The sequence below is a fragment of the Vipera berus genome (assembly GCF_964194415.1).
Source record: "Vipera berus genome assembly, chromosome: 4".
In the NCBI taxonomy this organism is placed as follows: Eukaryota; Metazoa; Chordata; class Lepidosauria; order Squamata; family Viperidae; genus Vipera; species Vipera berus.
In genome coordinates this window covers 93,982,197-94,010,097 of record NC_138206.1, presented here as the reverse complement: position 1 = coordinate 94,010,097, position 27,901 = coordinate 93,982,197, and the positions used below count along the sequence as shown (strand labels likewise).

The 27,901-nt window shown below is 41.3% G+C and overlaps 2 protein-coding genes across 2 annotated transcripts in view; one reads left to right on the top strand and one right to left on the bottom strand.

Annotated features, from left to right (window-relative positions):
• The first annotated feature begins 3,288 nt into the window (after window positions 1-3,288).
• Window positions 3,289-10,393, top strand: ING1 (inhibitor of growth family member 1). Its single transcript, XM_081327150.1, has 2 exons — window positions 3,289-3,669; window positions 8,577-10,393. The coding sequence occupies exons 1-2, from the start codon at window positions 3,528-3,530 to the stop codon at window positions 9,278-9,280; spliced, it is 846 nt and encodes a 281-aa protein (XP_081183276.1). The 5' UTR covers window positions 3,289-3,527; the 3' UTR covers window positions 9,281-10,393.
• Window positions 10,394-25,454: 15,061 nt separating this feature from the next.
• ANKRD10 (ankyrin repeat domain 10) overlaps window positions 25,455-27,901 on the bottom strand; it is a 35,282-nt gene continuing 32,835 nt past the window's right edge. The window contains exon 6 of the mRNA XM_081327493.1: window positions 25,455-26,937. Within this exon, the coding sequence (XP_081183619.1) occupies window positions 26,483-26,937 (455 nt within the window). The 3' untranslated portion in view covers window positions 25,455-26,482. The remainder of the gene's footprint in view (window positions 26,938-27,901) is intronic.

The window sequence follows — 27,901 nt, the reverse complement described above, 5'->3', positions numbered from 1 at the left end:
TCTAGGAAACACAGATAGAAGAAACAAATTTTACAACACAAACCACTGAATACAAATGCTGTTTGTTTATAAAAACTCCTCCCTTTCTGCTAACATATGTACGATTGTGGCTTAAGCAGCATAGTGTAATTTTGTCTAATGAGAAATGAACTTTCGAGGACAAATCCATGCTAAAACTCACTATGAAACAAAAGGAAGCTTCTGTGTTAAAAAAAACACTAGTTTTATCCCCTCTCCCTTTTTTTCTAGTTATGTTAAAAAATATATCTGTATGCTGTTTTCCCCCTATCCACCAGTTTAGAAAGAATAAAATTCCTTGTGCTTATTCATCTTGTCTGCAGGTTTTGCACACCAATTGATCACAGCTGCTTATTTTGGCATCTCAATTTTTTTAACCACAAAATGGACTAGGTTTATCAACCAAATGATTGACAATTGCTTCTGTGAATTTATGTAAAGGAAAGGTCATGTCCTACTCTAGGGGGTGGTGGTGCTTATCTCCATTTCTTAGCAGATGGAGCCAGTATTGTCAGAACTCTTCCATGGTCATGTGGCCTGCCTGACTATATGCCAAAGGCACATGGAATGCTGTTATCTCCCCACCAAAGTGCTATCTATTTATCTACTTAGCTTGCATGTTTTCGAACTGCTAGGTACCCATATCATAATCACCACAAGGATATCACATCAATCTGGTGTGCAGATTGTCTGCAGCAGGTAAAAAAAATTCAGACATTTAGCATTTATTTATATTATTTTTATTTTATTATTTATTTATATTATTATTATTTTCACAAATTCAAGGCAGTGAACATATCCAACATACCTTCCTATTATCCCCATAACAACAATCCTGTGAACTGAGCTGGGATGAGGGAAAGTGATTAGCCAAAGGTCACTTGTGGTGGGTCCCTTGATTTTTTAAAAGAATATTTTTATTTCCTGTGGTGTTGGTTTTACAATCTCTATTCAAGAGAAGCAGATGATGCACCTCTCTCTTTTAGATAGACTGCTGTTTTCTCTACTGACTGAAAAGTAGCTGTTCCAGGATCACCTACACCAGACAGGATAGTATTTCACACCTGTAGTGACAATGTAAAACAAATACTTTGCCACTATCTGCACTACAGTTTAGATCTGGAAACCAAGAGACTGTGAGTTAGTCTCCTCTTAGGCATGAAAGCCAGCTGGGTGACTTTGAGCCAGTTGCTCTCCCTTAGCTCCAACCCACCTAACAGGGTTGTTGTGGAAGAGGAAGTATAATGTTAATTTGCCACCTTGAGATACTATAAAGTAATCAAGTCAGCTTAAAATATAATCTGTTCAAATCCTCATTGTGCAATTTCTATTAGTATAACTATTCAAAATCTTACATTTTTAAATTTATATGTGGAAAAGTAGGTTTGCCACAACACACCTGTTTGCTTTTAAACCCAGAAAGTTAATTTATAAGATGTAATCAATGAATATCATGGTTGTAAAAACAAAACAGCTCAATAGCCCTTCAAAATTCACTGGACAAATATGATCTGAAAATTTAAGAATGACTCCACTACCCTGCCAGTCACCAAGGCATTTTTTTCTTCCACCTTCTGTCAGTTTTACATCCTAAACAATTTTCAGGCAGTTGTTGTTTATGCAGGCATCTGGCAATTACATCTGTTAATAAATATATTTAAGTTGCCATTGCAGTTAACTGTTGGCTTTAAGCTCAATTTCCTGATATTTCCTCCCTTTGTTCATTTTTTTTTTCTTTCCATCAACCTAAATCTACTTTCCAAACAGCAGGACTACCTCCTAGGGACAATTATCTGAACATGGATTCGAGCTTAGAGGGGTACTGCAGTTGGCTAAATTCAAATAAGTACCAAGTGATCCTTTCTCATCAGGGCAGAGGAAAGCAACCAGCTTGTTCCACTTAGATCCTGTTTTCTGCAGCTGAATGTGCTTTGATTTTCAGATTAGGCAACCTTAAAAGCACGGGGGCTACCCCACCCCGGAATCCAGTAGCCATTATCCGGGCGCATGCGGCACCACAAAAAAAAAAAGAAGAAAGAGGTTATAGGGAAATGTAGTTTACTTTTTTGCATCTTTCGCCCTCCATTTTATTCACAAGTCATCAATTTGCGCATGCACCGATTTTTACTTGCCTCCTCTGTTCCGGCTCTGCAATCCGCAACCTGTGACTGGATTAGAAGGCAAAGGGGTGGGAAACAGCCTGACAGTTGATTGGGCAATCCTGTTGTCAGTGTTGGATTATAATGATAGAGGCAGTAGCTAACTTCAAGCAGGGAAGGAGACGGTCTCCTTTTAACTCGGGAAACTGCAAACTGGAGAAACGAAACAATGCAGAGGGGAGGCAGAAGGGAGCCAACAGCTGCATCCCTTCCTCTCTGGCCACTAAATGCGGCTTGCTGCCGAGGCTGAGAAAGACCGTAGTCCTTTGCCGCAACTTCTCCAAGTATATGCCCGAGGCGCGACAAACGCAAAAGCACCATCCTAACTCTTACCAGCTCTGCCCGTTCTCCGGTCGGGGGTGCTGAGCAATCCAAAGGCTCTGGCGGAAGAGTTCAAAAGCCAGCCGCCGAATGAAACGCCGCCCACCAACTTCAGACGTTTCTCTTTTTCGTTTTGCCTTTAGTCAACACAGCCCGAGTTCCCGCTCTAGCACAGGCAGCGCAGGGCCCTTTTTTTTTTAGGAAAAAAGAAAGAGTAAGCAGTATTGCGTTAGCGACCCCCCCCCCCTCCCAACGCCCCGAGACATGACTACGTCAGGAAGCTGTATTTGGCTGGGCATGCACAAAACCCCATTCCCGTGCAGCTCCCCCGCCCCCGCGGTCTCACTTCCTTCTCGGGAGGAGGGAGAGGCCAGCACAACTATAGAGAAAGCGGCGCATTGAGTGTCCTCGCTGCTGCTGCTCTTTCGGGGGGGGGGGTTGCAATGGGAGTGCTGCGCACGCGCATTAGCTGGCGGGGTTGAATGTTTCCCAAGTGTTTGAAACTGGTATTTGGGTTTTCCACGTTGGATCAAGTGCGGCGTACAGAGCAAGCTGCATTAAGATCACCGGCAGCTCAGGAGAAGCGGCACGCACTGGGAAACCCTGCTTCTGCGAGACATTTTCACCGCGCGGATCTTGTCTGCCGAGGGAGATCTGTGTATTTTTCTAGACCTTCTCCCTTTCCACCCTCCCCTCTCTTGTCCACACACTCACACGGAGACGCACACACATCCCTCTGATTGTTCCTACCACCTCCTTGGTGAGTTACCGACAACGACAGCCATTCAATCAGCTGCTGCTGGAGACTCGCGGACTGTGTGCCTGCCTGCCTGTTTAGAGAAGAAAAGATTCAGATGTAGCTTTTCTGGTGTGTTTTTTCGGTTTGATCCGAGCAACCGGAGAGAGACACTGAGGCGGCGGAGGACCGAGTCTCTGCCATTGGGGCTGCCGTGCTGGAAAGGAAAACTCTCGCCCATTGGGGTGAGAGGACGAGATACACACACACACATACCCACAATTTTCGGCCGGATGAAAATGTTGAATCCTGCCAACGGAGAGCAGCTTCATTTAGCGAACTATGTGGAGGATTACCTGGACTCGATCGAATCCCTGCCTTTCGATCTGCAGAGAAATGTCTCCCTGATGAGGGAAATTGACGCCAAATACCAAGGTAAGAGCTTTCTCCTTTATGTGTTGGTGGACGAGAGTCTGTAGAAGCCACCTCGGCTTGCCTTGTTTGTAGAGATGGTCTCTTGGGTCTCTTCCCTGCGCCCCCCGAGCTTGAAGCAGAGGGTGGCTTTTATTATCGGGATTATTTATTAGTGAGAAGAGAAGCGGAAAGCAAGGAGAGTAGAGAAGGGGGTTGCTCTGCAGGGATACCCAGTTCTTTTTTCCCTCTCGAGGCGGAACAAAAGGTCTTCCTTTCGGTCCTCCGCTCTGAAGCGAGGACTTGGCTTTTTAGGTGTAAAAATACTGGACAAAAAGGCGGCGGCACCGAAGCGGGGCAGAGGAGGGGCAGAGAAATCCGGACGCATGGGGCACGGAGGCAGCTGTTTTCTTTCTCTTTCCCCGGCAAAGAGGGGCTGCTTTTGGGGACGGTGGGACAGCGGCGAGGAAGAAGAGAAGGGAGAGCGATTACGGCACCACATTGAGGAATTTCTAGTATTCGCAATGGCTGTAGTAGGAGAGGGTGCTAGTAAGAGGGAGAGGGCGGGCGGGTGGATTAGCTGGAGTGTGCGAGGGGTGGGCCGGGCTTGTAGCCTTCGTTCCCTCTTCTTTTTTTCAATGGGGTTTGCTTTCAAAACGGGTTGCTCTCGCCCAAATTCTGCAGGGAGAGGGAGCGGAAAGTGATGGGAACCGATTATATAAATCCCGTGTGGGCTGGGGATGTGCGGAGGGCCTCCCCCCTTCCCAAACTCCTGCCGCGTTTTGCAGCTCTTACAGAGGGAGGCTGGATCCTTCCCTCCCTCTCGCACTCTGCAAGCCGGGAAATGGTGGTTGGAGTTAAAGAGCTGGAGAAGTCTTTTGTCACCGGGTGCTGTGAGAGGTAAAAGGGGTGGAGAGCGTTGAAGAGTGCGACGGCTGCTGGTGGAGGTGACACTGGAGTGCCCCTGGCACGTTCCAGTTCCCTTTTTCCGTCGGTGGAGAACTGGGGGAGATAGGAACGGGCTGGGGTTAGCGGCGCTTAGGGAGGAGGAGGATGGGAACAACAAGTATTTGTTTTGTGGTGAAGACTTATAATGTGCCGTCCGTAAGACGCGCCAAAAAGCAGGCGAGAGAGAGTGTAAGAAAGGCGAGAGAAAATGGGAAGAGACAAGCGTTAACTTGCGTGTAGGAACGGCAGTTTGAGCAGGGGCAATACGGAAGAGAGGAGGGTTGAAGGACAAGGGCGGGCATTTCAACCCGCGGTGAGCACTCGATTGCGCTAAAGGGAGACGCCTCTGCGCTTCAGCTCTAAAAGAAGAGAGTGAAAAGCGCCGTCACAGAGCTTTTATAGCTCCTCGTCATTCCCCGATTGTGCTCGCCACGCCTCTTCTTCCATTATTGGTGGAACTTCCCTCAGGAAGCCGCTTTGGCCCCGCCCTGTTGCTCAATGATTAGTATCCCCTAAATTCTGTACCAATCTTCGCTTCGTAGTGACGCTGACAGGACCGAAGGGTGGAGTGGGGGGGGGAGCGGCGGGGCGGAGGTTTCTTCTAATAGTTCGAACTGCCCCGGCTGCTCCTCTGCGATTGATTGGCTTGCTAGTTGAAGGAAGAGTTGAAGCCGTGCGGTGACTAATGGGTTGATGTGGAAGATGAAGGCGGTCGTCGGCCCGCCCTCGGGACCTGATTGGAACATTGACATTCAATGAGGTGGAGGTTGGTTTGGGGCTTTCCCTTCTGATTGGTGGCAATACTTTTTAGCTAGAGGGTGGGCTATTGGTGTAATTCCTTATTCTAATTGGACTGTTTCGACCCAGGCGGGCTGTGGTGGGAGATGCCAGAGCTTGATTGGCCGGCTGGACGGTTCCTGCTCTTCGCGTACGTTCTATTAAAGACAGACGTAAAGAGAAAAACAGACATACACGCACTCACGCCTACCGCCACTTCCCTTCTAAGAACAATGGTCCTCGAAATCGCATCCTGTGGGAGGGACGGGGAGGGAGTGGCTTCGTTGCCTCAGAAGGAGACGGGCGGCAAGGGTGGCGCTTCTGATTGGCAGAGGATAAGAGAGGCAGCTGGGACGAGCTAGCGCTAGGTCTTTTTCGAATGTGGGAGCGGACGCGAGCGCACACTCCCGGCGATGAGGCGGGGCCTGAGGGTCCTTGTTTTCCCGCTCCCTGCGCGCGCTCTCCTGGTTCTACTCCACCCCCTCAGCGACGCCGCGGCCGCGGAAGGCCTCTTTTGCTCGGGGTAGCCCCGCCCCTTCATCCGCGCAATTGACTGCTGCCCTGGAAGCGGGGTGGGGGCGGGGCCTTCACTCTTTCGTTCCGCGCCTTCATTTACTACGGTTGTGACCGGGATTTCGCGGGTCGGGACAAATCCATTTTTGCTCTCTCCCCTTTTGTCCAAATGGTATGTCTCGTTGGCTTGACCCCTTCAAGCCCTGGTCTAAAATAAAGACGTGGACGGAATAAATGGTCGTCACGGGAGACACGAGAGGCTGCCTCGGTTCCAAGACTGAAGCGCCGTTTATATATTTGAAAAAGAAAGTCAATGGAGTACAGTTTTGCGTGTAAATTACACGGCATACACATTGTATTTCCGTGTTTTGCCTCTTGATTTAAAAGAGACTGACGCATTCCGGCCTTGAAAACCATGTATTTCCTCAAGATGGCTTACAAATAGTTTGAAAGACAGTTCGGATTTTAGAGTGAAAACAGTGTACACCGTATAATTAACATAAGCAAAGATAATTAAATTGCATAATTTACATCGTGTAAATTATTGACGGTGTTTTAGAGGCAATTATATTAAAGGCTCAACTAGGTGGCAGTACCTCACCAACCTTGCTGATTTTAAAAGCTAAACTACTTAGTCCAGTAAGTAGAAGTTAGATGGGAGGCCACCAGCAAATTCCCAGTACTGGGAAAAACCCTGCCCCCTCCCCAAAAGAAATGAAAGAAGACAGTTATAGACTACTTTGGTGATGCTTTTAAAAAAACCACATGTCCATGAAATCAAGAACCTCAAGTCAGTTTTAACTTTTTGTACATTATACACACAGACACGTATATCTACTAAATAAAGAGCAAAAAAAACCCCATGATGACTTGAAGTAGAGCCTCTGCGTAAAATCTTGAAGCAACAGAGAATGCTTATTTATTTGCTTATACCAACAATATTTTTTATCCCCAGGCTCCAGTTTATATCTCAGTATGGATTATTTTTGTCTGGGATGGAAAATTAAACAGTTTGTACTTTGTTAGCATCTGAATGTGAAGAGGCTCAGTGGCTTAATGACATTGGAGATGGTCTCTGCTCCAGCAGTTCAAGTCCTAGCACTGGGTGTTGGGGTAAGCTCCCATCATTTGCCTCAGTTTCTGTCAACTTGACAGTTCAAAAGCATGTTCTAGTACAGACATGTCAAACACAAGGCCCGGGGGCCGGATTCGGCCCACGAAGTGGTTTCATGTGGCCCGCGAAGCCATCCTGGAAACAGTGAGGGAACGGCCCCCATTGCCTTGGCCCTGGCTCAGAGACCCTCCTCCTGCCAGAGACCCTCAGATCTGTCCCACTCCTGCCCAGGCCCCCATAGGCACCCTTGATGCGAACGATGTAGAGCTGGCCACACCCACCCAGTAGGCCATACGCGCACTCACCACGCCCACCCAGGCCATACCCACCTGGCTCCCTGAGGGCAACCGCAATGCTGATGCGGCCCTCCATGAAATTGAGTTTGACACCCCATCTAGTAGATCAATGGGTACCATTTTGATGGGGAAACGAGTTGGTACTTTCTGCAGTAGTCAGATTCCTGCTGACTGAATCTTCACAGCCATGGCACCTGTTTGCGTGGTGGCTATGAGGAAGGAGGAGTGACGCTGCAGGAAGAGCCGCTCGTCTTTCTGGGGTGAAGCACCTTGTCCTCCTGTGGCGCACCTTGGGAAGCGCACAAGTATTTCCTACAACAGAACTGGTACACTGGCAGCCAAACTACTACTCTGCAATAACATTGTGGTCTCCTGGCTAATGTAACAAGGCCATATATTAATAATAATCTGAATACGAGACTTCCAAGGAATACAGTGTAAGAGCTATAGGCTAGGGCAGGGCTTTTCAACCAGTGGTACGGGTACCACCTGTGGTACATTGGCACCTAGCAGGTGGTACACGACCATCCTAGAAAAGTGGTAGCGGGAGAGGAGAATGTGGTAGCACCGCACAAGCCTGAGCGAGAAATGGCTGGAGCTGCAGGGCTGCGAGGGCTCAGCGGAAGCGCCAAGATCAGCGCCAGGCTCCAGCTGGAGCCTGGCGCTGATCCTGCTGCTTCTACTGAGCCCAGAAGAAGCACCAATCAGCTGGAATGTTGCAGCATCTCCAGGGTCTTGTGATTTACATTCAGATGCTTGGCAACTGATTCATATTTATGATGGTTACAGTGTCCCATGGTCATGTGAAGTGACCAAACCCTGCTGCAACCACCCAGCAGAGGGGGGGTAATAAAAACCAAATGCCCCCCTTCCCCACCCCCACTGCCAGTCCTCAGCGGAAATGCTCACAACAATGAAAACCTTGGACAGGAGGAGGAGTGCCGCCAGGCGGGCAGGCAGGTGTCTTGCTCGCTGTGTCTTGGGCAATTTTTTCAGTGCCATTGTAACTTTGAACAGTCACTAAGTGAACTGTTGTATGTCGGACTACTGTACTTCACTTTTTTTTGGGTCAAGTTTTTGACACCTTGCTAGAGGACTGGTGGTACTCGGATATTGCCATATCCTAAGAAGAAATTACACGTGCCTTTTTCCAAATAGTGCTAAGCAAAGTACATGATGAAAAGTTTTGGGAGTTTTTTATTTGAGCGAAGATGTTTGATGAAGCTTAAACATTTCTGTTATATGCATGGCTGACGAATAACAACCTTATCCTTTCTTTATAGATATCTTAAAAGAACTCGATGATTATTATGAAAAATTCAAACGGGAAACAGATGCAGTACAGAAGAGAAGATTATTGCATTGTATACAGAGAGCACTGATTCGGAGTCAAGAACTGGGAGATGAAAAGATCCAAATTGTCAGTCAAATGGTAGAACTCGTCGAGAACAGAACTAGACAAGTCGATAGTCATGTGGAATTATTTGAAACCTGCCAAGAGACTAATGATATTACTGGAAATAGCGGTAAGACTAACCAAGACAAATCAAAGAATGAAACACTGACTCAGGCAGAAAAGCCCAACAATAAGCGATCCAGGAGGCAAAGAAATAATGAAAATCGTGAGAATGCTTCTAATAATCACGATCATGATGACATCACTTCAGGAACACCAAAGGAGAAGAAAGCCAAAACTTCCAAGAAAAAGAAGAGGTCTAAGACCAAAGCAGAGAGGGAAGCTTCCCCTGCAGACCTGCCCATTGATCCCAATGAACCAACCTATTGTTTGTGTAACCAGGTCTCCTATGGAGAAATGATAGGCTGTGACAATGATGAATGCCCAATTGAATGGTTTCACTTCTCATGTGTGGGACTCAATCATAAACCCAAGGGCAAGTGGTACTGTCCCAAATGTAGAGGAGAAAATGAGAAAACGATGGACAAAGCCCTGGAGAAATCTAAAAAAGAAAGAGCCTACAACAGGTAGTCTCTAGTTTAGAAGCAAATAAAGCCCTGAGAACTGATATTTATTTCCTGCCTCACCTTTTTGTTGAGATTGCAGGATTGTAAAATGTATATTTTTAAAGGCGGTTATACATCAAACCATTCTTGTCATAGGAATGGCGATAGGAAAAATGTTTGGGTTTTTTCCTTTGATACGGTTGTTAGCAAAAAAAAAAATGAGCTGTTGGTTAAGACATAGAGCAAAATAATGTTAACATGTAATGTTCAGGTTCATCTTATATGAAACATATTTTCACAAATTGGTAAGACTTCACCTGTGAAAATGTAGATGGAAACTTGAATAACATTTTTCATTCTTCCTTTTAGAAGAATGTGGTCTTGTCTTTCCAGAAAATTATTCTGTAGTTTGAATAAAGCAGCATTATCTTGCAAGTTTAACTAAAATACAACCAAATGTAGAGCTTAGGTGCTTAAGCCATCTTATTTTAGTTAGGTTTAAGCACACTTAACTCTGAATTGGTTTTATGGCTTGGAAGTATGTGTTCTTTGTTTCAGTTAAAAATAATTCCAAAACTATGAGCTATCACCATACATCCTATTAAAACATCTTACTGGGAATTAAAGACCATTGCTTTCAGCGGGTTTTGGTTTCTAGGAGAGATGTTTATATCAAGGTGAACTTTTCTGATGGTGAATGATGCAATAGCAAAGGAAAAGAAGTTACAGCATGGCTCTTGTTAAATGTGTCACTCTTAATAGCTCTCTATGACAACATGTTACAAGCTTATTTTTAAAAATGCAAAAGGTTAAATTTTACACAACATATTTTATATACTGGCCAACTACCACAAGGGCCTTTTAAAAATGATTTAGTATATTTTGTATTTAACCAGAATATGGTTTAGTAGTGAAACTTAACATAAATCAAGGCTTTATACTGTCACAGAATAATAGTGTAGCAGTCTTTACTTTGTATAAGTTGTACAAATGTACATTTTCAAGTGGAGTTGCACTTAACTGTATTATAATTGGAAATGCATCTACATACCATGGTGTAGTGGTCAATATGCATTTCCTTCTGTATGTATGAAAGTTGTACAGTTGTGATATTAAGGAATAAATTAAACAAATTGGATAATCCAGTTCACACCTGTGTTACTTTTCTTCTTTCTTTTCCTTTTGTTTTTCCTTTAGTTTTGAATGTATTGGATTGTGAACATATATTTTAATCTCTGTGCATTTAGAAAAATTTAAATGCTTTATAGGTGATTAATATAGTCCTATAAAGAAAAAGTGCATATTTTCCTAAATAATCCACTACTGATTTCTAAAAAGATGTCACTGTTAGTTAATCCACCCTCTTCTGCCAGGCTTTTTCTGCCTAGACACACATATATATGCTAGACAACCCATGACCCATTGGGTCATCACTTCAAAGATATTTCCTTACCTAAATAAAGAAAGAGAATGACCATGAGCAGGGGGGAAAATCAGTGGGAACGACTTCTGACTTCCCATCAGGTTCCCCATTGAGGTTTCTTGTGGGAAGCTGGCAGGGAGCATTGGAAAAGTTGTTTCTTTTTCTGTTTCCCTCCCTGTCTCATCTTGAGTTTGGACTTCCTACCAGCTTTCCCATTGACTTAAATGAGGATTACGAAATCAACCAGAAGTTATAAGCTCAAAGCCAACAGGTAGTAACTGGCTGCTGCTGGGTGGGGGAGGGAGGGATTGTGCGAGTGGCTGGCATGCACACAGAAGGACTGGGGAAGGGGTAGGAGAGACATAACTTGAGACACTTCTCTGCCAGCTTCCCCATTGAAAGCAAAGCCTTTCTATTGGGAAGGTTGCAGAAGATGTCTGTAATCACAGTTCTTGCTATTTCCTATTGACTTCTGGGAAGCTGTCAGGGAGCATGGAAACAAGAATCACCTGACCTCAACAGCATGGCTGCTCTAAAGTGGCCACAACTTTTCCAAATTTTATTTCCTGGTATATCATGGGTTCCCAGCATTCTAAAAGATTGCCTGTTTGAGTTACCTTGTTTCAATAATTATTGCCTTATAGCTTCCAATTTCACCCAATTGAAGGTTGCAAATTAAACATGAGACTTTTTGTAGAATATAAATATATAAACATAATCTCAATCCATTCTCTTGATATCACAAATTCAAGGATAACATAATTACTCTCCTCCAGGAAATCACCATTTCTTCAACCAGTTCTTCCCTGTTGGTGAGGATTAGGTTCAAGATAGTAGACCCCTTTGTTATTTCATCAGCCTTCTGACAAAGTTGTCAGTAAGAAAAAAGAGTTAAACTTCTGACTTGCCAGAGTTTCACATGCCCAGCTGATGTCAGCATAACTGAAATCCTCATTACTATTATTATTTTGGATATCTCTGAAAGACTAATAATCTGATGCAGAAATATCTGTATCTTCTGCCTGCCGTGATAATCTATAATGAAAGAGGTTTTTGTTTATTTATTGTTACCCAAATACTTTAAACAGGGTTGCCATGCTTTGATTTCTGAATTTTAAGCATATTTTTTCTTTAGATTCTGAGAATATGCACCTTTCTCTTGGGTCTGTGAGATGGGCCGTCCTATAGATCCATTAACTTATCTTTTTGAATCAATTGCAGTTTTTCAGTACTTTGGAACTCATCACTGTCATTCCATCAAGTTTCAGGATTGCCTATAACATGTTTATCTTCTTAAATTAAGATCTCTAGTTATTTCCCACAATCCTTTTTGCATTGATGTAGCTACATTTAAAATTTTGAGTACCATCCATCACTCTCTTGTCTTCTGCAAAACTCCCAAGTTTTCATTCTGCTTATCCCATTACTTTCCTCTTGTGTTTTGCTTTCTTGGTCTTTGTCCATACAAAAGTCATATATTTGGTTCTGAACTTTTGCAATCTTCCTATTCTAATTTTATACCATTCTAATGAAGTTTGTGAGGCAGCTGCAAAATATTTCCTTCCTTGTTTTTGTAAGATGTGTTTTCCAGAAATCTTTCATATCATAGACCACTGTTTCTCAACTTCTCCAATATTCTGGGATGTCAACTCCCAGAATGCCAGCCAGTTGAAGTCTACACATCTTAATGTTCCAGAGGTGGAGAAACACTGGCACAAATCATTGTCAGTATCCCTGGTGACACCATTTGAGTAACCAAATTTTGACTTCCAGGATTATGTTTTCTTGCACCATGACCTAACGTTGAAAAAGATGAAAAACCTATTTGCTCCAATTTCCTTCACTTCATGCCCAAAGTCTCATAATCTGCAGAGATTCCTTTCAGGATTTTTTGTCATTCTCACATGGACAAACCCATTGTCAGTGGGTTTCAATAGGCTCGGTGCCCTTTCTGTCATATCCTATACACGGTAAAGGCACAACATCATTCTGAATCTGCATATAGCTGTTCAGTTCCCCTTCATAGAGAAACACTTAACACCATCATATACCCCCTTCTTTCTCGGAGCATTTCTTTGATTTTGTTGATCCAATGTTCTGTGGCATGGTTTTCTCAGGTGACTGGCAGTCATTCTCTAGAACTGTGTTTCTCTATCTCAGCAATTTTAAAACATGTGGACTTCAATATGCTGGCTGTGAATTATGGGAATTCTATCAAAGTTGCTAAGGTTGAAAGACTGGTCCAGAGGGACAGCCTGTCATGGATTCCTGTTTCCATCGGCACTGAGATTTCTTCACTGTCCTGATTCCTCGGATCACAGTCTTCTATATGTTTACCAAAGGAGCTTTTTCTTGACCTTCATGACCTTCAAGAATTGAGTAGTACTTGGACCTACCATTTTTGGGAATCAAACACTCACAACTTAAATTATCCAATCTCCATTGTTTCATTTCTGTGTTGGGACACTATTGACCATCTAAGGCTTTTTTCCTTTTTGTCAAGTGTTTTGTTATGTTATTTTAGTAAAATGCACACATAGGAAAGTGCTTTCTAGCATATTTGTACCATCCTCTTATCCATTATTGTGCATATTTACCAGGGCTAAGGCTTAGCATGTTACTTAAATCTGGAATGACCAATATTTTTTGTATGATGAAATCAAGATATAACACCACCGCTTGATATACAACAGCAACACATCAATGCTTTTTTGAAGCTTGGAGGCCCAGTCTTTCTTTGGTATGTAACCTTCTTCACAGTTGGGAGACTTCATGGCTGAATGCATGGCTCAATAAACAAAATCAGGTTATCTGACTTGCAGTCTGACTTTCATTGGTTAGGTTATAAATTCAGCTTCAACTTAATTTTAAAAATGCCATATTGCTTTGAGAATGTGAGGCAAAGTCACTTAGCAATTTATCAAGTGCTGTCATGCTTAATGTTCTATTTCTCTTTGTTAGGGACACATGTAATTGCCCATTGAAATATCATGGCAGCAAAAACATGAATTTCAGAAGGCAATTTAAAACTGCATAAACATTGAGAGGTGTAAATATCAGCTGTATTCAACACTTACTGGTATGCATTTAGAACTCAGCACCCTCTTTGGAAAGTAATAAATTTGAACTCTACAAGTTTCTTTACTGAAATTGTTAGGATTCAGAAGGACATGTTAAAAGGGAAAGCAAATGACATGCTACAAAGAGAACACAAAAGAAGACAATTCCAATCTTTTAATAAATATGACAACTTAATACCTCTGCACTGACCCCTCCCACCTTTTTTTTTAGTTCATGGGCAATGTAGCAATTTCTGTTTCTTTCCATAATGGAAACTTATGTAATTAAAGTTCATAAGCTCAGAACTAATATTTTTCTCCCCTTGTCTGACTCCTAAAAACTGCCTCCATTAATTCAGAATCAACCATCTCATAACACGAAATTGCTGTGAATCTCCTGCTGAAGAACAACTTCCAGCAGGCTGCCATAAAGTAGTAGCACTGGTCTATTAGAAATTTCTTCCTGCAAATGTATGTACTGCATCCTATCTGTGGACTTTTCAAAGAAAATGGTTTGATTGATTGATCGATTGATTATGTGCCACTATGTCAGTGTCAACATTTAGCACCACATATATTTTCTCGGTGACAATCTACCCTTGCTCTTTCAGGTTTTTCCAATGGTGCACTTGTTGCCACTGTAATTAAGCCCTTCTATTTTACTGCTGGTCATCCTCTTCTCTTTCCTTCCACCTTTGTGAGCAATAGAGCCTTAATGGAAAGTTACATCTTTGCATAATGTCTCTGAAGTAGGATAATTTGGCATAGTCACTTGAGTCTCTAGTGAGAACTAATCTACCTTCATTTTCTAGTACTAGAGATTTTGTATGTAGGGAATATCTTTGAAGGTATCTTGGATGTTTGTTGTACAGTGTTTCAGTATACATCTTTCATTTTTGCTTGATCTTCTTTGAACTGGTGACTGTTTGTCTGTTGGTCTCCTTTAGCATACAAGACTGGAACCTCTTCAGAGTTCAGAGAACTTTGCAGAGACATTCCTTGTTCCTCTATGTCTATTTTTATCTTCAACGTCTTTACAGATGCTGTTGTAATGCTGCTTCTTGTCTTTTCTAATAGCTCTACAAAATCCTTTGTTCAATTCCTTCCTGAGATTTTGTTTTTCTTGGCTATGCCTTCTTTCCTCTTCTTGGCAATATGTGTGGTTTGTTCTGACATCCAGTTTGCTTTCCTCTGAGAGGGGTTTTTTTTTGGCAGTCTCTTTTTACATTCATCCATCACAATATCTTTACATCTACTCTATAATTCCTCTAAATCTGTGTCAATGAAGTTCAGGATTTCAAACCAATTCCCAATGTTCTCCTTGAAAATGGTGCGTATGTACTCAAGATTGTGGGAAATAGCTTTCTTTTTCTTTAATTTAGCTTGGAATTTGCATACGAGCAGTTCCACAGCCAGCAGCTGGTCACATCTTTGATGCTATAATTGAACCCCTTCTTTTAGAAATAATATAGTTAATTTGATTTATACTCCATCTGGAGATGTCCACATACAGAGGCATTGTTTTGGTTGTTTGAAGCCAATGTTAGCTTAAAGAAATAATGGGAATAGCAGCAATTGTTAGGCTGGTCTTCTGCTTCTCTTCAGTTTCATACAATCCAGTTTACATTATTTTCCTCTTTAAGACTTCCAACTTTAGCATGCCAGTCTCCAATCACAAGCAGAACATCTTGAGAGCAATTTTATGATCATAATACTCATAAAACTCTTCTACATTAGTATTTATAGTTGGAGCATAAACTTGAATGATGGTTATTTTAAAGGGTTGTCTGTTGTATAGGTAGAATAGCAGGGGAGTGGTTTCCCACCGGCGGGAAATCCACGAGCCTGGGTTGGATCCGGACACAACATTGTCTGTTAAATCTAATTGATAATATTCAGTTATTGATTGCATTGTAGCCAAGTACTGTTCTTATTATTCCTTTTCTAACCCTGAAAGCAATACTGTTCCTTCTTTGTTTATTGTATCCTGAGTAATACTAATACTTCCATCTCAGAAGCACCAAAATGCTTCCATGGTGAAAGGATTTGCTGGTAACAGGACTATTGCCTGGGGGGATGTTCAGTTAGGGACTCCTTTCGTGTCCCTGTGAACTTTCCCACCAAAGTGGTACTCATTTATCTACTCATGGTTGCCTGCTTTCAGAACTGCTGGGTTGGCAAGAGCTGGAGCATGTGATGGGAGCTCATCCTGCCCCGTGGCAGCAATGGGTCTCAAACATGAGCCAGCATTCTAACCTCATAAGCCACTGTGTTCCTATATCCTGAGTAATAAACAGTGTGATCTTCTGGGTGAAATATATAATCCTAATCATTTCATTTTATATTCCACTGTGTCGAACTTTCCTATGTTCATGTTTATTAGGTTCTGTGTTACCACTGTAATTCCGTAGGCGTAGGTTCAGCTTCAGCTTTTTCTTTCCTTTATGGCAAGATCAGCAACTAGACATCCAAAAGACTTTAATCTAATCATGTCATAAACATCCTTAGTGCTCTGAAACATTCTCTGTTCTTCCTTACCAGCATGTTGAACAGGCTGAGGGGACCATCGTTTGGCAATTATTTTATATTTTCCATCCATGTATTTTTCTTGGTAAAAATACAGGAGTCCTGTTTGTTATGAAACCTCCTTGCACAGTGCCATCATAACTCCAAAGAGTCACTGAATGAGTGGTTGTTCAACAGGGACTAGCTGTATCATTTCAGCACATTTTACATGGGTCTCAGACTGTAGCCTTTTAGAACATGAGCCCCAAATGTAGTAACAGTCCAAGTATTGATACATAGCCTATAAGTGCAGTGATTTGTTCTGACCACACCTACAAGTTCTTACCTGTGGTGTTTAGGAAGAAACCTGACATTTTGAACATCCTGGAGTGCAATTTTGATGCATTTTAGGCCGCTGAAATATTTGGACTTTCCTGGATCCATCCATTCTCATCACACGACACTGGAACTTGAAGAACATATAAACAAGGTGAGTAGGCAGTGAGTGTGGATGGGCTTTTCTATGGACAGGATTCTTAGAAATATAAAGAAACAGTTCATATTATCAAAGATTTTTCTGCATCAAGAAAGATCCCAGCCACTTTTTAATGTTTTAAACTGATCTTGTCAATAACATTCAAAATATGTATAGTATAATTTCTCATCTGTTCAGGACTAATCAGGATCCATCATTCTAGTTTTAAAAACCATTTATTCTCTTAGCAAGTACTGCTATGAACAGCTTCCTGTGTTCAAAGAAAGAAATAGAATAGGTCTATGTGAATAAGAGCAAGATTATTACCGGTATTTTTTCTTTCTTTAAACAGTAAATCAAAGAAAACTGCTTTTCCCTGACAAAGGAGCTTCTTTACATTTCTAAATCTCATTCACTACTTGAGTTAAAGATTTACCCAGAATTTCTTGGAAAGTCTTATAGAGTAGCATATTACATGTGTTAGAGCTTCACTCAGTTTCAATTTTTTATATTGAATCTTCAATTTCCTCTTCAGTTTTATGATAATAAATTACTTTTTTTGTCATCCTGTAAATTTTGTATATAAGATTTTACTAAAACATTTTCCAGTCTTTTCTGTATCAGTATTCACTATGTAATTTGGAAGAATAACTGACAAATGGTTATACTTTCATTGTGGAAAGATACTTGGTTCCATCTTAAATAGAGGTAATTGTTCTTTGATCCTTTTCCTTGCACAATGGATAAGCCACCAATTCTTGTGATGTTGCCTTTTTCAATGTATTTTTGTTTGCTGAAGTTCAAATTCTTGTAGATTTTATTCCAATAAATATATTGATTCCATATTATTTTTACCATGGGTATTATCTAAATCAGTGCTTTTAACATGTGGCAATTTTAAGATGTGTGGGCTTCAACTCTTAGAATTGCTGGCTGGGGAATTCTGGGAGTTGAAATCCACACAACTTGCAGTTGTCAAGTTTGAAAAACACTGGTCTAAACACAATGCTCTGTTTTAATTTCTTTATGTTTGAATGAAATCACTGTGTCTTTGTTATCACAACTGTCAATTCTCCAAAGTTTTTGAGACAAGGGCTAGGGTTATTATATTTTTTCTGATAACCATAATTTAAATAAAGATCAAATGTAGTCATTATGATACTTTCATTTTCATTGGTAACATGGAAATAAAATCTAAGTTGGTCATTAGACAAGAAATATTATTACTTGTGCTAAATGAGGGATCAAATGTTTTAATGTCAGTATATTTCTCAGTCTAACAAGCAAGTTGGTTGTTAAATTTGTTGCAGTCCTAGTGGACAATCACTTAGATATGAGCTAGCAGTGTGCTGCAGCTGCCAAAAAAGCCAACACATTGTTAGGCTGCATTAACAGGGATAGAATCAAGATCACATGAAGTGTTAATACCACTTTACAATGCCTTGGTAACGCCACACTTGGAATACTGCATCCAGTTTTGGTCACCACGATGTAAAAAAGATGTCGAGACTCTAGAAAGAGTACAGAGAAGAGCAACAAAGATGATTAGGGGACTGGAGGCTAAAACATATAAGGAACGGTTGCTGGAATTGGGTATGTCTAGTTTAACGAAGACAAGGATGAGGAGAGACATGATAGCAGTGTTCCAATATCTCAGGGGCTGCCACAAGGAAGAGGGAGTCAAGCTATTCTCCAAACTGCCTGAAGGCAGGACAAGAAGCAAGGGATGGAAACTAACAAAAGAGGGAAGCAACCTAGAACTAAGGAGAAACTTCCTGACAGTTAGAACAATTAACCAGTGGAACAACCTGCCTCCAGAAGTGGTGAATGCTCCAACAGTGGAAGTTTTTAAGAAGAGACTGGACAGCCATTTGTCTGAAATGGTATAGGGTTTCCTGCCCGAGCAGGGGGTTGGACTAGGTGACCTCCAAGGTCCCTTCCAACTTTATTATTATTATTATTATTATTATTATTATTATTATTATTATTATTATTATTATTATTATTATTATTATTATTATTATAAAAGGATATTGTACTATTGAATGGGCTATTGGCTTTAATAAAACTATCTTCACATGCATTAATATATATTAATGCAATGTAATCTATCCAACTAGAAGTAAGATTAATTATTGAAACAAAATAAATTATTGAAAACAAAGCAAATATTTTTATTGAGCTATTATCTTTTTTTTCCAATCTCATTATTTGGAAAAGCACATATTTACATAAATATGTATGCAGTTACTCTAAACTATTTATTTTTGGAATTATACAGGATTTCTTGTGGATGTTATCCACTCTCAAGTGCAAAACAAAATCTAATAAATCAGTATTCAGTAAGATTTCAGGAGACTTTACAGGATTACACACAAAAAAAGCAAAGGAACATTGGTGGTATGTGAAATAATGTCATGATCAAAACATGGTTGACTGAATTATTCAACTGTTTGAAACATAAATTAATCACATTGGTTGTGTTCATGTTTTATGGAAATCCAACAACCACATATTAGCCCACTGTAATGTGTTATGTGAACTGGATCATAGTGATCTTTGGAGGAATTTGAACAAGGTTGACAAAAGCATATCCATTTTGTTGTATCCCTATAAAGTGAAGCTTTCTAGACTCTAGAGCAGAACGCACAACTACCCAGTTAACTGAGGTTGCGATTTCATAAAGTTCAAGTTTACAAATCAGCTATGGGTCATATTCTATCACCATCCTCTCCACTTTTTCTTCCTGAAGTCCATTTCAAGTGATCTAGTCATGAAGTTTTCTTTTTCCCCCAATTACCAATAAGGTGTTTTTTTTTAAAAAATTACTTGCTCTGAAAAACATACAATTGGCTAATAAGAGTTATGTCCGGAAAGACTCAAGGAGGTTTTGTATCTTGTTGCTTTGATCTAAGTTAAGATTTTATTTAGCCTTTCCTAAGAGGTAATATGCATTTAATAAAACTTTCAAAAAAGAGAAGCAGTCTTTGTATGTAACACAATTAGTCATAACCCAAATAGCATCACTATCTTTCATTTGTACTGTATATTTCAATGGCTGTTGTATTAGTATTTTCTAGTTTTTAGAAAATGAAAATTATCTTTCACAACTTATTCTAATATTAAATGCCTCAAGCCACCAAAACATAAGTAGGGTGGGAGTCACCCATACCTTGGGGGGAACCTTGTTCTACAGAACTGGCCCTCCAACAGAGACTTTCAGAACCTATAGTGAGACAGCCCTGCTGGTGGACAGGCACATACTAGGGGAGATAAAGAGTACTTCAACTAACAATGCCCTATGCCACATAGGGCTTTATAGGTAATGGGCAGCAACTTGAATCGCACATGGAAGCAAACAGGCAACCACTGAAGCTCTCAGAGGCATTGCCCATCACTGCCCACATCACTGATTCCAGACCAGTTGGAGTTTCCAGGTGATCTTCAAAGATAGGCCAGGTAAGTGTATTGCAACAGTCAAGCCACAAGATAACCAGGGCACAATTGACTTTCTAAAGGGCCTGTTGATTTAGGAAGAGAAGCAACTGATTTTGTGGTTTTGATAACTGATTATGATAAAGTCCCTCCTTAAGGCTCCTAAGCAAACTCAGCAGAATTTAAGACAAGTGCTTTCATGTGAGACAATTGGTTGAAAAAACAAGAAAGAAGAACAAATCAACATTTTGTTAAAATACAGATTTGAACAAAGAGTTCCTTCTTCCCTGACCCCCATTACAAGGTCAGTGTTAGATCTGTCCCTTTTAAGTTAATTTTAAGTGATCTGGAGTTAGGAATGAACAGTTAGTGCCCAGGTTTGCTGATGATAACAATCAGTGCAGAATGTTAAATTGAAAAGGATTGTGTAAAGCTTCAAAAGGTTTTCCACCTGAGTGAAAAATGATAAATGCAGATCAGCATAAAGAAGTTTAAAACAAAGCATATTAATTCAAAAACCACAAACTCCATATCTACATTAACAGGGTTTGTATTGGTATTGACAGATCACAAAAGGTATCCTAGAATCATGAATAATTCATTGAAAATACCAATGCTGTAAGCAGCTGTTGGAGGTAGTAAGTAAGTAAGTAAGTAAGTAAGTCAGTCAGTCAGTCAGTCCTGGGTAGAAATTATTAGAGAAGGAACTGAAGATAAAATAAATAGCAATGCTCCCATATAAGTCAACACCATGGCTATTGTTTTCTGGCCCAACAAATAGCTTCCAGTTGATCTTCAAAGCTCATGCAGAGTAGATTGTAATAGTCCCCATAAGGCATAGTGAGGACCTCTCGCACCAGGTAGGGCCACAATTTGCTCATCAGTCACTTGGGCAGAAGCTTCACTGGTGTTGCTTCCACCTGTCCATCTTGTAGCAGTTGAGAATCCAGAAAAATCTTCAAGTCATGGAATTGCTTTCTTACAGGCAGTGCCATTCCAAGAGAGCTTCAATGAACAAAACGGTTGATTTAGTTTGGGTTTGACTTTAGCATGTTTTGTCTCCTCTAAGCCCTAATAGCCTCCATGCACTGTCACAGTCATGTTTTTTCACTCAATAACCACTTTGATTAACAACCAAATTGTTGGAAACTAATTACTAAACCAGGATTACTTGTAGTCATCATAACATTAAGGTGCTTTAATAATCTTGACCATTTGGAAAATCCTTGCATTACATCAAGAAAAGAATTAGCTCTCCAGATACTGTTGAACTTCATTTCCATCCATTCATTTCACAGTTAGCAAGAATGATGGGGTTTGTAACACAATAATATCCTGAGACCCACCTTTTGCCCAGTTTCCCATTATATGCTCTATTGGCAAGAAGAAAACTATCTTACATTTTTCTTTTCATTTCCACTAGAGGGGAGTGTAGAGTAAGAAAGTTGATTCCCTTTGATGGAAGTGTTAGAATGTTTCTCATAACTATTATATTATGTTCTTTTCATTGTGTTTTAGAATGAATTAAATGCAGAACCTGCATATACAAATTTATAGCAAGATTTACTGTTACTGAATTTTAGTATCGTAAGATTTATAAATGTAAGATATCCCTTGTAATAAGAACATGGAATTAGCTCAACTATGATAGAAATTTGAGGGCAGTTGGGAAAATAAATATCAGCTGTCAGGGAAATAAAGTAAAGATCAGCTCATATGAGATGTGAGTAGCTTAGCATGGAATTAACTACAGGGAGATGTTTTCCAAGGTCCTGGCCCATGGATTTCCTTTGGATTACTCTAGTGCACAGGTCAGCAACCGGCGGCTCCGGAGCCGCATGCGGCTCTTTCAGCCGTCTCCTGCGGCTCCCAGTCCTTCGGCATGTGCAGTCCCCCCCAAAAAAAAGTGGGGTTAAAAAGTTCAACCAATCAATTCAAACTTCTCACGAAAAAAAAACTTGCAAAGTTTGAATTGATTGGTTGAACTTCTTTGGTTTGTGGGACTGCCCACAAACCTCCTTTCTTCTTTGGACTCCACATGGCGGCAGCGAAGGAAGACACTGGAGGACTGCTGGAAGGTGAGTGGGCCGTTTTTCTGTATGCTGTGCCTTCCTCTTTCTGCTGCAAAAGAGTGGGGTGGGGAGGGACTTGGGTGAGTCGGCAGCAGCCCTTTTCCCACCTTCTGCGCCTTCCTCGGGCTCCCCTCCTGAGAAAACTTTGCTGCCGTCTCTCATTGAGAGAATGGGGCGGCGGAGGCTTGCAGAACGGCGGATCCAGCCTCTGCTGGCGGTAGAGGCTTGCAGAATGGCGGATCGAGCCTCTGCCGCCGGTGGAGGCTTGCAAAATGGTGGATCGAGCCTCTGCCGGCGGCGGAGGCTTGCAGAGAGGAGAGTGGCGGGCTGCGCCTCTGTCGAGGTAGTGGGAATGCTTTGGGGAAGCCGCGCATGGCCGGCGGGAGGGGAAAGCTCTGCGTCGCCCGTTGCTCTCTCCTCCTCTCCCGGCAACTTCGGGGGTTCCCGACCAGGGTCTGCTCAGAGCGCGCATGCGCGCGCTTCCCCTCCACCGCCCCTCGGCAAGATGCGCCCCAGCGAGCTTCTCCCATGCCTGCTTTGCCTCTCTGCGGCTTGCCTCGGCCCGGCTGGTGGACTCTTCCTCTTTGGAGAGCCTGAGTTTTCCTACAAGCAGTCCATCTCCAAGCCCATCCCCGCCTCACTGCTGCTGTGCTGCGGGATCAAGTACCCCGATATGCGGCTGCCCAACCTGCTGGGCCACGAGACGGTGCAGGAGGTGTTGGAGCAGACGGGCACCTGGATCCCGCCGGTGCAGCAGTGCCACCCGGACATGCTTGCAGAATGGCGGATCGAGCCTCTGCCGCCAGCGGAGGCTTGCAGAGGAGAGTGGCGGGCTGCGCCTCCGTTGAGGTAGCGGGAGCGCTTCAGGGAAGCCGCGCATGGCCGGCAGGAGGGGAAAGCTCTGTGCCGCCCGTCGCTCTTTTCCCGGCAGCTTCGGGGGTTCCCGACCACGGTCTGCTCAGAGCACGCATGCGCGCGCTTCCCCTCCACCACCCCTCGGCAAGATGCGCCCCAGCGAGCTTCTCCCGCACCTGCTTTGCCTCTCTGCGGCTTGCCTCGGCCTGGCTGGCAGGCTCTACCTCTTTGGAGAGCCCGAGTTTTCCTACAAGCGGTCCAACTGCAAGCCCATCCCCGCCTCGCTGCTGCTGTGCCGTGGGATCAAGTACCCCAATATGCAGCTGCTGGTGCTGAAGCAGTGCCACCCAGACACACTTGCAGAATGGTGGATTGATCCGCCGTTTTGCAAGCCTCTGCCACCAGCAGTGGCTCAATCCGCCGTTTTGCAAGCCTCCGCCACCAGCAGTGGCTCGATCCGCCGTTTTGCAAGCCTCCGCCGCCCCATTCTCTCAATGGGGCGGTGGAGGCTTGCTTCGGCTGCTTTTTTTTTGGCAGAGCCATCCATACTAGAGGTGGACGGGGGCAGGGCTAGTGTACGTTTTGCCTTGTTCTGCGTATGCGTGTGCGTGCACACACACGCACATTTTGCGGCTCCCACTTTTTTGTGTGACGGAACTGGTTCCGAGTGGCTCTTTTGCTGTTTCAGGTTGCCAACCCCTGCTCTAGTGGGTTCAAATATTCCCAAGTAACCTTCAGTTCTCCAGACTGCTCCACTAACATGGAAACCTAGAATACAAATTAGAACTCGTACCGAGTACCTAATTCAAGTGACATTTGAAATTCTTCAGACTCTGGGTCACACACCCCTACTTCTTGTTGAGTCTCCTAGCCTATTTTGGAGGCTTCATGCAAACCAAAATTACTACTGTTTCCTTGCTGTACCTTTTACATACATTCCTTGTCCACCTCTACATGCATTCTTCCTTTGCTGGAGGAAATCCAAATCAGGAACCCTCTTCTTTGATAATATGTTAGTTAGATTTGATGAAGTCAAACCAGTGCATACTTTTATTCATGCAGTTGAAACTGCAGTGAGCAGTTTCAAAAATATTCATATATATTTTAAGACAAATCTGAAAGCAGCTTGGACCAGCATAGCCAAGGATAAGTTAATCAGTCTGTAATTGGAACCTTACTGAAAAAAAACCCAGATCTGAATCTTCTCCCCTTTCAACACTTCCCACCAACCTATTTTCTTTTACTAAGAGCCAATTTATGAATTGTTTTTTTAAAACTCAGAACCTTCTTTCCTTTCTGCTGAATTAAAATGAGCAGATGGATTATTTGAATGGTTATGTAATATAATCATTTTTTCCCAATTAATAACCATGCAGAATATACACGTCCAAAAAATGAGTATCTGAAATAAAAAATGTTTCCTCTTTTCAACAGCCAGCCTTCCTGCCTACTTTCCCATGTCTTCCCCTCACCTCTTTTAAGAGTTAGGGTGTATCAGTCCCATTCAATCATCACAGGCCTTCTTTCATTCTACTCTCAATTATTCTTCTGCCCAAGCAATATATTTTAAGGCAATTTTTTTAATAACATTACTAACTTGCTTACATGAATGGTGGCCTGAATGGGTAACTACTTATTAAGCACATGCCTTCCCACTAATCTAAGTGGCCATGTAGCCTGCTTCCAGAGATTTAAGACAGTGTATTTTCAACCTCTTTTCTGTTCATCTTTCCTTAAAAAGGCCGCACACAATGAGTTTTATGACTGAACGTGCAGTAGTTTTGACGGATGTTTTGTTAAATATCCCAGCAATAGAATGGTTACTTTAATGCAGGGATGTCAAACTGCCGGCCCACGGGCCGTAGCATCACAAACCGCGCCCATCCCATTTTTGGCAATGGGAAAAAGTTCCGAGACGTCGCGACGTCGCGAGTTTGACATGCCTGCTTTAATGGAAGCTGTGGAGATTGTTAGGCTTGTATCTATTGCTTTTGCAGGGAACATTAGGTTTTTAATCATGGTAATGTTCCTGTCGTTGATTTAGCTGAGCAACCCTAATTATTAGTGAGTAGCATATACAAACGTTTCTGGCATTACTTTAGTTATTCAGCTCTGAATATCCGTTATTAATCCTAAAGGCTTGAAGAAGAATTGACTTAAAAGACCACAATCCAATTCACAATATGTCTTTCATCACAGCAATCTCCAACCTATTTCTGTCTAGATTAGGAGAGCTCAGTGTCACAACTAAGGGTAAGGTAGAGCTTTATTTCATATTAATAGTTGGTGATTTTTCCTTTTGAAAGGAATTTATAAGGTACACTTCAAAATGTAATTAGTAAACAAAATAGCACTACTGTGCAAAAATGCTAAAATATAATGCAATGTGTTTTATTTTCTAATTCAATTTGTAAAGGTCTCTTCAGAAACAGAAAAAGACACATCAGTTTGTTTTTAAACACTTCATCTTAATTTTATGCAAATCACAAAAGAATTGTTACAAAGCTTTCGAAGTATACATGTACATAGAAATTATACAATTGACCTTTTCAATTCAATGAATATGATATTGAATTTGCTGAAAAATAAAATGGGCACTACTTTTAGTTGGAAATGCATATTTTAATGTTACAAAGCAATGCTGTTTTAAAAAGTAAATGCATGCATTTAGTAAAATAAAGCTGAAAGATACTGACTCGGCATTTTAACCATTTTTATAATTTATATACAGCGTCAAGCCATTCTGTGAACTATGGTAAGATACATTTACCTGCAGTGAGCAAAAAGTATTTCAAATTTATTCTGTTAATTGGAGGATATGAACCTATTTCCCCAATCTTATCATACAAAAGTGGGACAAGCTGATGTCAGCTTTGCCATTATGAAGTAAAACACGTAAATACCTCATATTCAGCTTCAGTTTAAGCAGTTATTAACTTGATCCAAGAAAATTCACTTCCTTTTGAAAACTGAGCAAATACATAAAACATTTTCATTGCCACCACCCATTCCTTGCATAGTTGAAACTGGTACTGTTACTGCTTACCAGTCTCAACAGAAAATGTTAAATCAAAACACTAGTTTGCTAATATCAAAATGAACTAATCTACAGTTTAAGTTTAGAAAGGTTTGATGAATGTGAAAACATTCTAAAAGTTTTTATAGCAAATAAAAAATATAAAACTAGACCTTGTCATAAAAAACAAACATTCTATTGTAAAATTAGCTATTAATATAACCAATGAACCTGATACATGCAAAATTAGAAGCATAAGGCTGTTGTGTCAAATGCTTTTAATATGTAAAAAAAAATCCTGCATCCTCAGGTGATACCATCCCAATCCCATTATTTGTATTACTATTTCAAAGTATATTAACATCCAGAAAATGTATCATTAATAATTCAGGAACCATGATAAAGATACATTGTACCTAAAACAGTATTATCGTATTTTTCTGCAACTTTAATCAAACTGGAATGCTCAATAACACTGTTAAGTTCAGGAATACTTTCAGCTGTATCCCCAAAACCATGGTAGTGTCCATAGTGCAATGTATCTCCAAGGTCATCCAACCATGGGGGCCTATTTGAAACAAGACTACTTGGGCTTCCATTCAGATGTAAAGAACCACACATATCAGAAGCATTTAGAACTTTTGCTGGTTCCTCAACACTATGGCCATCACTGATTATACAGTTATGATCAGAGATTAGTGCATTAGGTACTATCAGTGTTACGCATTCTTCACGCCTGGAACTCAATCCATTGAGCCGAGGTGGGGAACTGAAGTCCAAATGTCCATTGATGATATTTCCATTTGCCAATGCTTTCAATATGGAGTTATTGCAATTCATATCTGTATTAAGAAATAGACCCGTCAAGCACAAATCGACTCAAAATAAAAGCCATCCTCTCTACACTCTTTATCACACACATTAAAGTTGTTTTTTCCAATGATGTGATTGAAAAACAAGCTAGTGCTCAATTTGCAGCCCTATCAGAATATTTTTGATGAACTTAATTGTGGATACTTTCCCCTTCCATCCCAATTTCCATTTTTTCCTGCCAGAAAAGTAAACTGGTGGGGAGAGAACAGACTACACATGGCACATTCCCAATGAAAATATGCTCACCTATTTATACCTAGGATTTATTAAAAACAAATCCCTAATATATATTCACAACCCATACAGTTGACTCATTTAGCTTGGCCTTGAGTGAGCCCTTTTGAACTGAGAGTATTCTGAATGTAAGTACCCCACCCTTGAAAAGTAAAAGTAATTATTAATTGCAAATGAAATTAATATGGATGGCATTTTCTTTAGTTTTCAAATAGGAGTTTTGGATAATCAAATGATTGAAATTAATTCAGCTAACATTAGCAGCAAGCTAAAAAGAAATGTTTAAATCCATATGGAATAACTTGGGGAAAAAACTGGTAGCACTTGCAGAGCTTTATTTGACATACTAAAACTGGTCATGTGATTATGTAGGCAGTGCAATTAGCTTTTTATTTAATCATAATAAATAACTGTTGCATTAATTAAGCTATTAAGATTCTTTTAAAAAGCAATACTCTGTAATCAAGGCACATGGCATGCATGTTTAACTCAACACTGGCAACATTTTACACCTGAAACCAACACCTTCAAAATCTTACAAACACCTTCTACAAATATTCATGCTAGTTAGGAAGCTTTAAGGTACTTTAGCAATAAAATAGCTTAAGAGTTTGGACATATGCAAAAAGGTAAAACTATAGATAAAATGCATACTGATTCTTGCAACAACAAGGGGTCTGCATTGTGGAAACGGTGTAA